At 41.5% G+C, this 14,748-nt stretch overlaps 1 protein-coding gene across 3 annotated transcripts; it reads right to left on the bottom strand.

Annotated features, from left to right (window-relative positions):
• Positions 1-2,304: 2,304 nt before the first annotated feature.
• ptbp1a (polypyrimidine tract binding protein 1a) lies at positions 2,305-13,620 on the bottom strand. 3 transcript variants are annotated; one of them, XM_030773353.1, is made up of 17 exons: positions 13,592-13,599; positions 12,746-12,785; positions 12,291-12,304; positions 11,919-11,946; positions 8,955-9,021; positions 8,671-8,843; positions 8,232-8,378; positions 7,908-8,063; positions 7,703-7,813; positions 6,446-6,623; positions 6,274-6,354; positions 6,030-6,187; positions 4,712-4,745; positions 3,606-3,698; positions 2,844-3,060; positions 2,682-2,759; positions 2,305-2,567 (listed from the first exon to the last, which is right to left on the bottom strand). In XM_030773353.1, the coding sequence occupies exons 1-17, from the start codon at positions 13,597-13,599 to the stop codon at positions 2,435-2,437; spliced, it is 1,716 nt and encodes a 571-aa protein (XP_030629213.1). In that variant the 3' UTR covers positions 2,305-2,434. The 3 variants fall into 3 exon arrangements, with proteins under 3 accessions (XP_030629213.1, XP_030629212.1, XP_030629214.1); XM_030773352.1 differs by lacking the exon at positions 12,291-12,304 and having other exon boundaries at positions 11,919-11,949; positions 12,738-12,785; positions 13,592-13,620; XM_030773354.1 differs by lacking the exons at positions 12,291-12,304; positions 12,746-12,785 and having other exon boundaries at positions 11,919-11,949.
• Between the last annotated feature and the right edge of the window lie 1,128 nt (positions 13,621-14,748).

Raw genomic sequence — 14,748 nt, 5'->3', positions numbered from 1 at the left:
TACTGTTGCTTTTATCAAAATATACATGTTTGAGATAAAAATTGGTAATGATTTCTAATGACCTCAAGTCGTAAATAAACATGAATATTTACAGCATTCCCCATCCTGTTTCTCACCCTGAACACATCCTGAAAGCTGGGGAGAGAAAACAACAACAAAAGAAAAAACAAAAACACCCCCGCCCCCCCCCGACAACCTAAGACTATGAGCTTGGAGCAGGACTCCATGTATGCTTAAGACAACGTTTTGGTCTTTCTGTATGTAAGCCTAGGAAGTGACCATTTAAGGAATACATCTTACTATCAATTAAACTAGACAGCCAAAAGCACTTTAAACAAGAAGCACTTTAAAAAGTATGTTTAAAGATGCTTCTTTAATAGGATTCTATTTTTTGTATTTTTTTCTTTTCACAAAAAACAACAACCAAAAAACACTTGTGTGACTGACCCACACACAGAAAAAAGGCAATATACTCATCTGTCACTTTGCCTTTTGGAATAAAAAAAAAAAAAAACGTTCACTTTGCAAAGGCAAATTATGGAGGCTCAAATGATGTCTGGAATAAGATGAGGAAAGAGGCATTTGAGTTTCTCGACTTTACGGAATCACTTAATGAATGTTGAAGGCACAAGGGAATGTCTAAGCGTTAAGACCCAAGTACACTCAGTCAAACAACCCAAATTAGGCGCCTGTGTCTCCTAATCTAAAAAATGGGCTGACTGCTTTAAGAAAGCCTTGGTTTTCAAATTTTTTCCCTGCATCACAAAACCCTAAAAAAAAAACACCCCCCCCGAAATATAATAAATTGGTTGATAAATTTCAGACTGGATTTTAAGACAGAGAGAATTCTAGTGCTGTAAGATTTGACACTGAAATAAAATACTACTTAAAAAAAAAAATATACAGTTCACACTACAGCAATGGTGTGAGCACTGACAGGTCCAAGGTCTCTACATGTAAACATTCACAAATGAACACACTCCTGTTTGGTGACACATTTAACATGCATTTGTCTGCTTCAATAAGGGATTTCTATTTTTTTGTGCCTTTTTCTTAAGGCAGGAAAGATTTGATCATCCCATCAGGTGTGGAACACAGTGACCCTCATTTGGTACTGAGCCATGCTCTATCACCATCCCATACCTGCTAAAAAAAACAAAACACAAAAAACAAAGAAAAAGAAAAAAACAAAACAAATCTGCTGCACCAACTACAAGCAGTTCAGAAAATAAGACCATAAAGGTGAGAGAGAAAGAGGAAAAAAAAAAAAAAAAAAAGAACCCATAGTTTCAGAGGAACATAGACCAAAGCTAGCAAAGGCACAGTGATTGTAATGGGACACTGCCCAGAAAGATTCAATACAGTATAGAAGTGATACAAATATAAACATATGCATTTTAAAAACATTAATAAATTGGAATGAAAACATATCTATATAGAAATATACTGTAAATACTATAATGTCTCTAACCTTATACAGAAAAGCATATGAAGAAAAACAAAAGAAAAAGGGATAGTTTTTTTATCTGTGACGTTCAGGTTGTCATCCAAATTCTGTGGGTGATGGGGGAGTAGCCAAGTTTTAAAACGCTGCAAGAAGCTAAATGTTGCAAGTTGGCCCACCAATTTGGGAAAAGATCAAAACAATCTGAAATAATTAACAGGCAAAGAAACAGATCTGTACTGTGACAAAAGGTTTAACCGCTGCGCAGCTGAAAATTCAGTCCTTACGAATACCAAGTATGCTACAAGATCACAATCCAGGCCGAGCCACTTGCAGCGATTAAGACTTTTTGACTTTTCAAAACCTGTCGACTGCCCGCGAGGCTGGTTGTGTCCACACAGAAGATACGGACATGTTGTTTAAGGCACAGCATTCTTCAGAAAGGCAGACGAATGAGAGAACCTGATAAAGAGTGGTACAGTTTTCCCTAAAAGAAGAGGGTCAGATTAAACTAAAAAAAAAACAAAAAAAAAAAAAAACACAGCGAGGCTAGAAAGAAGTGTGCAACCTGAAAGAAGTGTGGGTTTCCCCAGAGGCACAGAGTGTAAACTATGCAGCATCTATGATCACAAACTGATCTGCACCACCAACTCCAAAAACAATTACACCAGATCTAAAAAGAGAAAACCAGTGGAGAACAGCTTCGCTCAAACCCACATAAAAATGCTGGGTTGAAGTTTTTCTCCAGTTTGCTGGTTCAAAGTGGCATTTTAAATAGAAATACATATGGTGTATAGATATATATTTATATATAGAGATATATTTCATATAATATAATATTAAGGAATGATGAAGTGTGTCTTGTGGAAAATATTTGTCCACAGTGATAAATTGTGGAAGGCTTTTTTTTTTGTTTTTTTAAAGTTTGGTCTTAAGTGTCAGTCCTTGCCCCTCTCCTGTGTGATGTCACCACCCCCATGTCGCACTCCTTCAGATGGTGGACTTGGAGAAGGACACTCTCAGGTGATGGTTCTCTCCCAGATCGTGATTGTGGAATTCGATAAGCGACTCGATGGCTTCCTCCACCGACCCCATCTGAATGAGGGCCATTTTGCGGTCTTTCCTGCACATGAACGATCAAAGTCAGGTTCAAGAATTTAAAACGAGTGAAGATTAGCATTTGAAGTAAACTGGTGGAGAGAGAAAAAAAAAAAAAAAAAAAAGAGAGAGAACTTACTGGAAAAACTTGAAAGCTTTGACTGTGGCACCCGAACTGAGAAACAGTCCCCTGAGGTCGTCTTCAGTAACAGAAGGTCTACAGAAACACAAAGAGCTTTTAATGTACTGATTTTAGTGGGTGTGAAGGGCGGCCGGGAGAGGGCGAATGGAGGAGACTTACGGGATGTTGGAGAGATGGAGTGTGGCTGAGGGAGGGAAGATGTTGGAGTAGTTCTTCGAGCCGGGTTTTTTGAAACGGTGAAGGGGTGAGTTGCTGTAGTCCTTGGTGAGCCCTTGGTCCTCGTGGCCCTCGCGTGGGAGCTGAACAGTGGTGTGTTTGGACAGAGTCACACGGATCGACTTGCCGTGCAGCTTCTGTCCGTTCAGGTGGCTCATGGCTGAAGATGACAGAAATATGACAGACGTAACCTTACAGCGCGTCGACTTCACCGACATAAAATAAAGCCACAAGCAGTAACCAAGGGGGCAAAGCAATAACCACACAGGTTCCATTTGAGCAGACTTGCACCACTTTCCATCTGACATCATTTAGTGGATTCAAATCCATAACCACTAATTCAAGACACACTGGGTTAAAACCAGTGAGCCCCTGCAAAGTCATTTTGCAAGGTGTCTGTGCAGGGCCAACAGTGAACACTTTTCCTTAAAATGATATTATAAAGATACTCTACAGTGCTCCTTTAGAAGTGTAACTGGGTTCTCTAGCATCAAGATGATTAACAGTGTACAGTTAAAGATACAGCCAAAAAGGCTACTCTTTAGAGCCAGGTAGAGTGAATGAATGAATGAATAATTTAAATCAAGAGGGCACCAGTTAACCCGAGAAGCCCCAAAAAGGACCTGATGCAAGCATATGTTATGTAATTTTTCAGATTAAGCACACAGAGGAGAGAGCCAAAATAAAACAGTTAAATGACAGTACCTAGCTGAGCTTGGGTTCCGTCTGCCATCTGCACCAAGGCATTCTCCTTCTTATTGAACAGGATCTTCACCCTCATTACATCACCATAAACACCTTAACAAAGAGGCAAGCACAGCGGGTTTGTCAAAAACAGACTTTTAAAAAAACATCCATGACAAATGATTCAAATATGGTTAACACATCCCCCAAAAAAATCCTTAATGGAACAATAAATAGGACTGATTCTATAAACGCTTTCTTACAAACAGGACAAAACATCTCATTGTTTTCACTGGATGAATACATAGCATGCACTAGGCAATGACACACAGGGGATCTACATTATGTCAAGCCCGTCCATCATCCGTCTCTACGCCTGTGTCATCTTCTACTCCAGCTAACGCGAGGACTGCTCTACCCCAAAGGTATTACACACGTCTAGATCAGATTACTAGATCCTAAAGATCTGTATCAGTGGGAGGGACTAGGCACTAACTGCCTTGTGATGATTGGTTGATCAGACTGAAGTAGCAAAAATCAGAAAAGACTAAGAAAACAGAAATCTTCAACTAATGATTGACAAAAAACATGCAAGAAATAAAATCAAAACATGCAAATGTCCTAGAAAATGCAGAAGCATTGGTTTTTGTTTTTTTTTTTTAAACGGATGGCATACTTTTTAAAGTATGTCCATTGAAAAGGGGCAAAAGCTGCAACATCCAAATTTCAGTCTACGCACATTACCATGCAAACGAGCTTTTTCTGGTGCACTAACCGACTCTGCACGCAGATCTTAAACCAACAAACTGTCTTTCCAATCTTAGCTCAAAGCAACTTGTTCTTCAACCGAAGAGCGTCACTTAAACCTACAGGATCTTTGATACACACACTAAATGTTCTTTGAGATGTTGCAGCTTGTTGCCATATTCCCTTGAGAACTCACCAAAAAAAAAGATTAAACAAAAAAAAAAAAAAAAACATCCACAACAAAAACACACACACACACACACACACACACACACACACATACACAAACAGACAGACATCCACACTCATCCCAGATGAATACGTTTAAATATGAACACAAACAAAAGAGGTAATAAAAGGAGATGCCAATGATAACATACCGAAAAGAATAAAGAGGCATTGGGGCGTAACGCTCTTTTAAGACAGCAGAGGAAGGCAGCGGAGGGAGGAAGGGACAGGAAAAGATCGGAGGCAGGAGAGTGGAGGTTGAACATGTCCACAGCGAGGCAGTTCCACAGGAATGGCGAAAAAACGGTGGTAGGATCATGAAGGTGGGTGATATTGTTCATGATGAAAGTAGGTGGGTGGGGGGAAGGGGGAGGGAGGGGGGGGGGTAAGAGTAGGACATCCAACACAGTAAAAAAGACAGGGGAAGGGGGTGTTTTGGTAGTGTTACATTTACATTTGGGAGGTAAAACAAAAACAAAACAAAAGACAAAACCACAGGTGTGTCCCCGAATTGGAGTGGATGAGGAGCAGTATTGTTGGGTAGGGGTGGGGTAGTGTAGGGTAAGGGGGGGGGTGGGGCAGGAATAAAACAGGACGTGCAGTCAGTTGGCAAGAGATTCCAGGTCAAGGTATTAAAATAACAAAAGGAGGGGAGAAGGGGAATGGGGAGGGAGAGAAACAAGAAAAAAAGGAAGTAAAAAACAAGGTCAGTATACACAAAGAAAAATGTAGTGTTCCAGTCAGCAGAACTCGGTAAAAATTAAAATGTCTTTTACTAAAGGAACACTAAGAAAGAGAGAGGAAAAAAAGATTAACAATGAAATACAGAAAAAGGCAAAGAGACAATATACACTTGTATTTCTAAAGAAATGCTATAAATGAATGTTCCAGATGGTTTCAGACACAAAACTAAATGTTTGGGCGACAGCGATCTGTTTCACCAATGTGAAAAAGCATGCATCAAGTGTGTAGCTTTGACTCAACACAAAAGATGGATGTCAATGTCCCTCACCAATGCAAGTATAGCACAGACCTGCACACCATAAGAGCCTGTTAAATTACACATTCACATGAGGGCAGTACTGTCTCTCTTTGACTTAAATCATGAGACGGACATACAGAAATGATAAGGAACGGCTGCGCAACCTGAACTTGGCTTCTGTACCGTGTGTGGTTTATCCAAATGGAACAAAAATATGTCAAAGGATACAAGAAGCTTCCAAGTGCCGGCGTTAATATGCTACAAAGCCATTCGAGTGTATTCATCTTGTCAACTTTGCAGGGACAACCTCATTTAGAAGTGTATGCAGCTATGGAAACCCCCCCCCCCCCCAGTGCTGAGGGCTCTCCACTCAGGCGTGGTTTCTTCTGCACTTCGACACCCATATTCTTTAGCCTTATCTTTATTTTTAATTTGAACCTGTCCCTCAGACCGCGTGTTAACAGAGGAAGGTTTCGAGCTGGACTAACCTCAGGGTTCAGGTTGCTGACCAGGAGGACGCTGTGACCTCCAGCGCTGAGGCTGGACAGACCCAGTCGCCCGGCTGCAGCGGCGGCGGCGGCGGCAGCGGCAGCCCCGGGCACGCCCAGCGAGGCCAGGGCACTTGGCACACCGGGGATGGAAAGACCTGGAAGGCACATATTACGTCATCAGTACTTCTCCGTGGGATACGTTAACAAAATGATTATCTCCCCGCTGACTGCTGCCACAGACCTGCTGCTTGCTGGATGGCAAAAGTCGGGGGGAAGCCATGAGCGCTGGCGTACGGAGCGGCAGAGATAATACCGGGAGCGGCTGAAAGAGAGAGAGAGAGAGGCGGTGATTAAACACGGCTGTACTGAATCACTACAGGCTGTGGAGCTCTGTGATGTCTGGGAGGTCTTACTGAAAGCTGCTGCCATGGTCTGGGGGTCGATGGAAGGCTGGCTGTCTCCGGTGGGCAGGTCCGGACGCGTGTAGTCCCGACTCTTATCGTTGTTGTATTTAACGTTCAGACTAGTGAGTTTGGAGAAACTGATGCGCAGGGTGCAGCAAGCATTATAGATGTTTTGTCCATCTAAAGACTGTGGAGAACAAACATTCAAATGACAAGATTCATATGGCCATGAAGCCTTAAAGTACCTCCTCACCAACTAAAACTGAATGTCATCCCCAAATCCCAAAAACAGATACAAAGTTCATTAAGACATGTAGAATCTGCTTTTGGTCTGGCCCAGCCCAAGACAATGTGAAGATGTGAGGCACTTTAATTTACAAGACATTTGATGAATTGCCCAGTCATCCATAGGCATAAAGGCCATAACCCATCAGAGTGACCATCCACGGTGCTGGGAATGACAATGAGTATTCAGATTACAGTAATTACTATGGACAGTGTGATTAGCATGTGAAGTTAACTGAAGTCAAATAACATTCTTCTAGTGACATGACAACTTTTAATGAAAAGCAACACAGCAGCACACCCCAGTCATCCTAAAAATTTGCGAAGACCATGAAAAAACAAAACATTTATGTTCGAATAACTCACCTACCGCTGAAAATGAATACTTCAAAGAAAAACAAGTATATTTAATGTCTGAACGACCTGTTCTGCATTAGGTATTCATTAAAATTCAAATTGGTAAATGACAACACAGAACTGTTTTCAAACTAAACTATGGGCATATGTATGGACATTTGATATTGCACGAACATTTCAGTTAGACTAGCTTCTGAAAAACATAACAGGCCTGCTTTTTTAATTACATTAGACCTGTATTGTGAGATCATTGTCTGGCGGGTTTCTCTTAAAGAAACACTTTTAATGGATATCAACTGTTGATTCAGTTCATCAAAGCTTTGCATTTGCCAGCGAGCCTTTCGTTTTGGGAAGGTACAAAAAAAAAAAATTTAAAACAGACGCAAAGCAGGCAGAACAGACACAAAGCAGATTTTAATGGTGGAATGTTTGTAGCACACTGATTTTTTTTCTTCTTCAGAGGTTTAAAAGACTTGAGGTTTTTAATCAATGTGACTGGTTGGCTAGGTTTATCTGCTTTTGGCATTTAATGGAGAGGAGCTGACTGATATCAGCTAACAGGAACCAGGGTAAAGTAAAAAAAAAAAGAAAACTGGCTTATTTCTGCCAGTCAGTGTATCCTACCAGCTTAGCGTGCTGAGCAGTCATTCCATCTGAGTACTGGACCAGGGCTTGGAACTGGTTATTTTTGGTAAACGTTATGATCTTCAGCACCGTGCCAAATTTAGAGAAGATCTGAAACAAACAGAAAAATCAATGTGTGTATGCCTAAGAGAGAGAGAGACGCTACACAAAAAACAAGTTTCAATTCAAAAGAGAGATGATTTACCTGATGAAGGACATCCAGAGTAACAGGATAGAAGAGGTTCTCAACAATCACTCTGAGCACAGGGCTCTGGCCGCCCATGCCTGACCCATCCACACTCCCCATAGACATGCTGCCGGTCTGGACTGCATTCACCGCCTGCAGCGCTGCCTGGGCCCTCTGGGGGAAAAAGAGCGGGAAAATCCAGTCACCACACATCCACTGGGATAGTTTAAGAGCAATCAGTCCTCTTGAGCAAACCCATACCAATGCATATGCAAATGACCGTCTCACACATCCTGTGTGTACTGGAATACCAGGTGGGAAAACAGCTTGTTGCCGACTTACCACTTGGTTGGGAGAATTGTCCGTCTTCAGTTCCTTGTGATTGGAGTACTGTATGAAGATTGGGTGGTTGCGGATGACCGGAGTAACAGAGGAGTAGTAACTGACCATGGTCTGAGCAGACTCTTCTGTGTTCATCTCGAGGAAGGCCTGTAGAGAAGACAAAGGAAAACAGCTGTCAGTAGTAATTCCCCATGCACCAGCTGCCTACAAAGTGGCACGAGATCAGTGGGCAAATTGATCAATGTTATCATGGGGAATAAATCTGAACTAGGCCCAACCACTGAGAAAACACCCAATTAACAAAACCGTAATTAAGACAGAAGGGACTCTCCACCAAAGCTTTTGGTTTCCAAAAAAAAAAAAAAAAGAAAAGAATTATCTAGATGTTTCAGTGACTACAGACAGATTTAAGTAAGCCTATACCGAAAACAGTAGGTACCTGGTTCTTTCCTTTAAGCATCAAAAGATTGGTCACTTTTCCGAAGGGCAAACCCAGAGAGATGACCTCCGCTTCGTTTATGTCGTTTGGGAGTTTACGCACGTGTACGACGCGTGATGGAATGCCTGGGCTCCTGATGTCCCCTTTAAATTTCTTGCTGTCATTACCATTTGCTGTAGGGAACACCAAGACATCCACAGTTCAACTGCCTGATAGCACTGATGAACAGAGTCCAACACCATGTTAACAAATGTCCAACAAATGTTGAAGCCGACAGTGTGTACCTGCTCCAGAGCTCATGATATATGGTCCGTTTGATATGCAGGAGGAAAAGAGTTCGTCAGATCCCCTCTGAAAAACAACATAAAACATGTGTATGAGATTGATCTGAGATTGTTCTGAGGTAACACATGGCCAATGCTTTATATCAAGAGGAAATGTGCTTGAGGCCAAGTCCATATTCTCACAGTGACCGAAAACCCTACCCCCCCATGTTGTGTTTATGCCACAATATAAATGAATTTAGTACTTTTAAAAGTCCAAACAAACCATTAGGAAACAAAATTCCTGTTTTTCAAAACTTAAAAAAAAAAGAGCCCCTGGGCGTTTCGACAGAGCCTGGATGCAGTAGTCATTACTTTGACTCTGCTAAGACTCCACATCCCTCTCATGTCTGGATCTGCTGCCTGAGGGACACTCTTCAAGATACAACAAAGAACCTTCCTCCTCCTTGTCCACCTCCTCTCTCAAAGAACTAAGCACGCACAGACACGCTTACATTCTCCACAAAATCTGCAGTCTGTTACTCTGAAGTTGGGAACAGCAAAGGTCTGCATTGTTCTTCACACACCCCACCCAGATATAAACAGGACCTTTTTGCTATCTGAGTCATCATTTAACGTGCTCAAAGCAAACAAAAAGTCCAAAAGAAAAAACAACCAAAAAAAAAAGCATGAGGCGAGTAACTTATTGCAGCATAAGGCGTTGCGTTACTGATAATGTGAAATTAATGAGCAGTTGCCATCTGAGGCTTGCACTTCAGGAGTGGTACGACCAGGCGCTGCTGAGAGGGCGCCACCTCATGTACAAAATGCAGAACTGACAGAGCAAATTGAGCCGCAGAAATATTTAACTAAATGAGGCGTGCTGTAGAGCAAGAGGACGACACAAAGAAACAATGAGTGCGTTAGGGAGTACAGGCGGAGCTGACCCTGTTTTGACAGTATGAATTGGACTTATAGTGCAAATCAGTAAAGCAGCTCAACGACAGGCGAAAATGAAAAACCCATACAAAACGACTCAATCAGAACGAGTCCCAGTCAATCAAGACAACTTGGCCAACGTCCCAAAAACATGACAGCCGCACCTTTAAAACAATATTTGATCCTTTTGGTACGTTATCACTCTGCCGTTTACTCGTGGTAAGTGCAGGACAAAGACAGTGCAATGCAAACAGAGGCAGCTGTGTCAAGCCAAAGCCACTCCAAAACAAAAGGCCCTCACTCCAGGCCAAGCTGGAGCCACTTGGCCGACCCATGGCTCACTGGAGTAAGGAGAAAATGATTCACCATCACCCTCTTAATAAACCACTTCAAATGGCAAAGGCCTGCTGTACTGGTCACATGTACTGGATCAACTAAAGCTTTTTACTCCCCATTGCCACAATGTGTGTTCTGTTCCGGCCAAAAGGAGAGCTTTGTTACAGATGCTACACAAATGGACACCAACTGACTTCCTTTTACCCTCATTCTCTACTACTTTAAACACCAGGGTCACATATCTTACATATTCACTTTACACCCTACATATGAAGTGCATAACTCTTATGGTTGACTAAGCATTTCTTTGCTTTATAAGCCTACTAAAGCTGTAACCTCCCACAGTAACTAAGAGAGCTAGGTCACCTACGCAACAACATGAGGGGAAAGAGTGTGACTGAAAGTGGGCGGGCTGATTCTGGTCTCCCTACACAAACCAGGACAAGCATTCGCATTCCATTCAGCTGAATTCTACTGGCATCGGGTTTCATCCCATAGAGTCAGACTGTGGAATCACACCCTGAGAGCAGGCAGGCAGGCCGGGCCAGAGAACAGCGCTTCTCCTGATGAACAAATCCATTGTTTCGTGCAATTCATTCACCCAAAGGCCTTCCTCCATTTCCTTCCTCTATTTTTAACTGTTAAGAGCGACCGGCAACCAGAGAGAAGTTGCTAAGCGGGAGGAAAAAAAAAAAAAAGCAGCTCCTAAACACGTCACCTCCCACAGAAGGCTTCATGAGTCAAAGACTTTGCAGGTGCCAACATGTTTACATCCTGTGACAAAATGCAAGCCTTCTGGTTAAGAGTGTTTCATGTCAAGTCAGGGGTCAGGGAGACAGGAATGCAACCATGGAATTCCAGACGCACCACCCGGGCTGACTGGCTTAATTACAGTCTCCTAAAAGGCTGTCATCCATGATAGGACTACGGCCTCCTAAACCATGTGGAAAACCAATCAGGAAACCAATGTCTTACTTCATCCTTAAGGCTCAAAACAATTCAGGAAATGAGCTGAAAACACATTAATGTAATGCAATCTCAGAGCCACTGAGACGCTCGAGTCATCAAAATGGAAACTTGTTGGCATTTCAGATGCGGCCAGTATGCTGTGGAAAAGCTAAACAGCAAAGCACAAAAATTTCACTCTTCAGAATCTTCCTTTCACAATGCCTTTTCGGGTTTGAATCTAGTTGCTTTGACAATCACAAGGCCAAAATGTTTACACTTTGTGCTTTCACATTACTTATCAGAGTGATTGTTTAAACAGCAGGTGACCTTTGACCAGAGTAATTACAATGTCTCAGGATCAGTGGGAGTAGGGCGGGAATAAGAACCTCCACGTCCGGAGCACTCTCTGCTCGGAAAAGGCTACATCAGACTATCCCAGGCTAGACATTAATGATAATAACAGGGAAAAAAAACAAAACAAAAAGGGAGACATAACCTGCTGTGACTAAACACTTTGTTGTGAGGGAGCACAACAAAAACACTACTGACATTTTCATGATCATACCTTAAAGATCAGACAAAACAGCCTCTTAATCTTGAAATGATTAAGAGTATGGGACTCATGACTGGTTGAAGCTTGTTTAATGAATGCTGTATGTGCTGCCTTTTTAGTGAGACTGCCGGGTAAAAAGCATCCTCATCACAAGACACAAGTTGTTTGAGTGGTAAGTCTTTAGCTAAGATAAATGGGGATGATCTTACCTTTGTGCCAACTGTAATATCATGGACACTGCTGCAGAGGAAAAACCGAGGTTAGAATGGTTACAACAGACAGCCTAACAACCTCTGTAAACATGTGCATCGTTCATGAGTCAGCACACATATACAAACCAAACATTAAGTCAACACATTAAACCAAACTGTGGTTTCTTGAGCACTGTGATATCAGCTTTCAAGGAAACATTTATAGTATGTAAAGCCAAGCTGAATAGGACAAACAGGGTCTGCAATAAGAGGAAGCTTTCAGTGGGATGGTTAAATGACTAACAAAAGAAGCCACATCAGCAACTATGCACTTAACGGCTTAAAAAAAACTTGTCCACCAACTTCGACTTCACATTAAACAGGAGATACAGGTTGTCTTCTGGCTGTGCAAACATTCATCCAACGTGAAACAAATAATGCAAGTTGAACAACTATGTCTCTCTTTACTCCAATGGAACTGGAAATTCTTTTTCAGACTGCATATGCATTACTTCAAGTGAGAATCGTTTTGTCAAATGAGTCAAGAGTTTTAAAAAAAGGGAGAAGTAACATACAAAATCCAAGGCTTACTTTTTAAGTTGATCTCTATGACACTACTATCAAGAGGTATTTACTGTTAAGTTACGGGTTCCGGTAGAGCAGTAAAGAAAACAAAATTGGTTTCAGATAAACACACCACGTTAAATGGCTTGAGGACCGACCTACTATTGCAGTTAGTCAAAGTTAGACTTCCAACCACAACAGACATATTTAGATAAAGACTAAATTAATGTCAAGGGAACAAAAACGCGGCACGCATAAAAACGTAAAACTTACTCAGTGACGTAACTGGATCCCAGAGGATACAAATCAGTCTCTAAACGTCTGTTGGGGAGAAAGTAAAAGAAACACATCTTTGTGAATTACGTGCCACGTAAAAAGCCACAGTTCTTCCCATATTTCTTTAGCTATGTTTAGTCACGGCGTAGATGACTATTAACATCATTAAGTGTCTGAAAAATACTAAGCAGAGTGTAGGGAAGTGTTCACTTTGTTGGAGTCAAGGCGAAATATTATATTATTAAGTTGTTCACACCACGGACCGATTCTTCACCCCGTGACTAAATTTTCATCATAAGGGGGGAAAACCGTCCTTTTTCGCTCAACTGAGTTACTGTTCAGTGTTAATGAGCTAGGTAATGTTAGCTACGGCTAGATATTTCGTTTTGCTAGCCAGGTAATACGCCAGTCACCCAACATCAATGCGGAAACAGAGACACGTTGTTCGTCTAGTAAATCGACGTCAACTAGACGAGAATATTGGGTCTGAAAGTTATTATGTTGTTTAAATGTTGTTTAAATGGTCAAAAACCACTTTTCAGCAACAGGTTGGTGATTGTTTCGGTACGCAACCACTATCGCCAAATTACGATGAACATCTCTTCCGGACATGTTGCTACGAAGGTAGGCAACACATGTAGCTAGCTTACAAGCTAAATTACCCACCCACGCAAGACCATGGTTGCTAGCGTTAATTTCTTTTAACGCAAACAAAAAGTTATTTTTTATCGATGCATACACACCGACTTTAAACACAAACTAACCCCACGATTAGACACTTAGAGTAACCGCTAAGGGAAAAACCTGGCAGCATATTATTCATTCTTGAAGTACAAGGCATTTTCACTTACCCGTCCATGGCACTACAGAAAACTACAGGTTCGCGCAACGGGGAAGTAGAAATGCTAGAATTCCTTATACCCCTACAAAATGGCGGAGAAAGCAAGGGCGCTCTCTGATTAGTCCATGTACTTGGAGGAACCGAAAATGGGCGGCAACTCAAATATTCAATTGAGACAGGATTGGATAAAGTGACGTTCAATCCTGCAAGGCGGCCTGAAAAGTTTGTGAAAAGTTTTTCTCAAATGAAAGGCGTCATGGAATTCCTACCAGAATGCACAGCGTAACTATTCACAGCTCATAGTTCTTCATTCTTGGAGTAAAAGATTTGCTTTAATCATAATACATGGAGGGCTAAAATTTTATACGAAAATAACACTTTTACTCAGTCGAGGTGCCGAGATTAAGTGTTTGCTGCTCGACCAACTTTAAACACCATTTTCTTCCGCAAGTAAGAACGGATTAATACCACTGCTGATTCAAACAATGTCAGCAACAACAACAACAACAACAACTAATGATAGTAATAATAATAATAATAATACGAAGAAGTAGAGGAGGAAGATGAAGGATGAAGGAAGAGAATAATCGATGTTAACTTGAAAATCAATGGCCAGAAGGAATAGTCAGTAACAATGTGGACCTGATGCTCTTTTGAACTATTGCCTTCAACTCAGTTCCTTAGGTAATCAATTCTGTCTTTGCCAACGTCGTAATGAAAAAATGGCGCGGCTACTCTGATAAACTTAGGAGGACAAAATTAACATTTGTACTGTGACCATGTTTTCCAATACACTGCTGCCCACTTTTCATAGAGTTTTGATGAATCACTAATTTTGGACCGAATTAAACCAGCACCCACCTTTTTTATCTGCTCAAGTTCAGCCTGCAGATGGCAGCCTATCTTATCAGGAAAATAAAACAGAACCTTATTATATTCAGATATGATTTTGGGTATAGTGTTTGTCTCAAAATGATTGCCTTCTTTGACCAATTTGCATGTTTTTTTTTAGGTAATCATAACAGCTATGTCTGCACCGTGAACCTATCTTCTGTGAACATGTAAACCAGTGCTTGATTTTACAGAAAGTGTAAAGGTAATCATTTTAGCAATTATATTCTATGTACCATGGACATCATTAAACAGTCTCCTATTAGGCATAGTAGG

Source organism: Chanos chanos, chromosome 5 (assembly GCF_902362185.1).
Source record: "Chanos chanos chromosome 5, fChaCha1.1, whole genome shotgun sequence".
NCBI classification, from domain to species: Eukaryota; Metazoa; Chordata; class Actinopteri; order Gonorynchiformes; family Chanidae; genus Chanos; species Chanos chanos.
This window is presented reverse-complemented; position numbering and strand designations above follow the sequence as displayed.

What these genes read in the sequence shown, in the direction of transcription:
- ptbp1a (XM_030773353.1), bottom strand. An exon ending in CGGAACCCAAGCTCAGCTAG is followed by an intron (nt 3,061 to 3,605) that starts GTACTGTCATTT and finishes TGTCATCTTCAG; the next exon opens with CCATGAGCCACCTGAACGGA. An exon ending in CTCCATCTCTCCAACATCCC is followed by an intron (nt 2,760 to 2,843) that starts GTAAGTCTCCTC and finishes GTGTTTCTGTAG; the next exon opens with ACCTTCTGTTACTGAAGACG.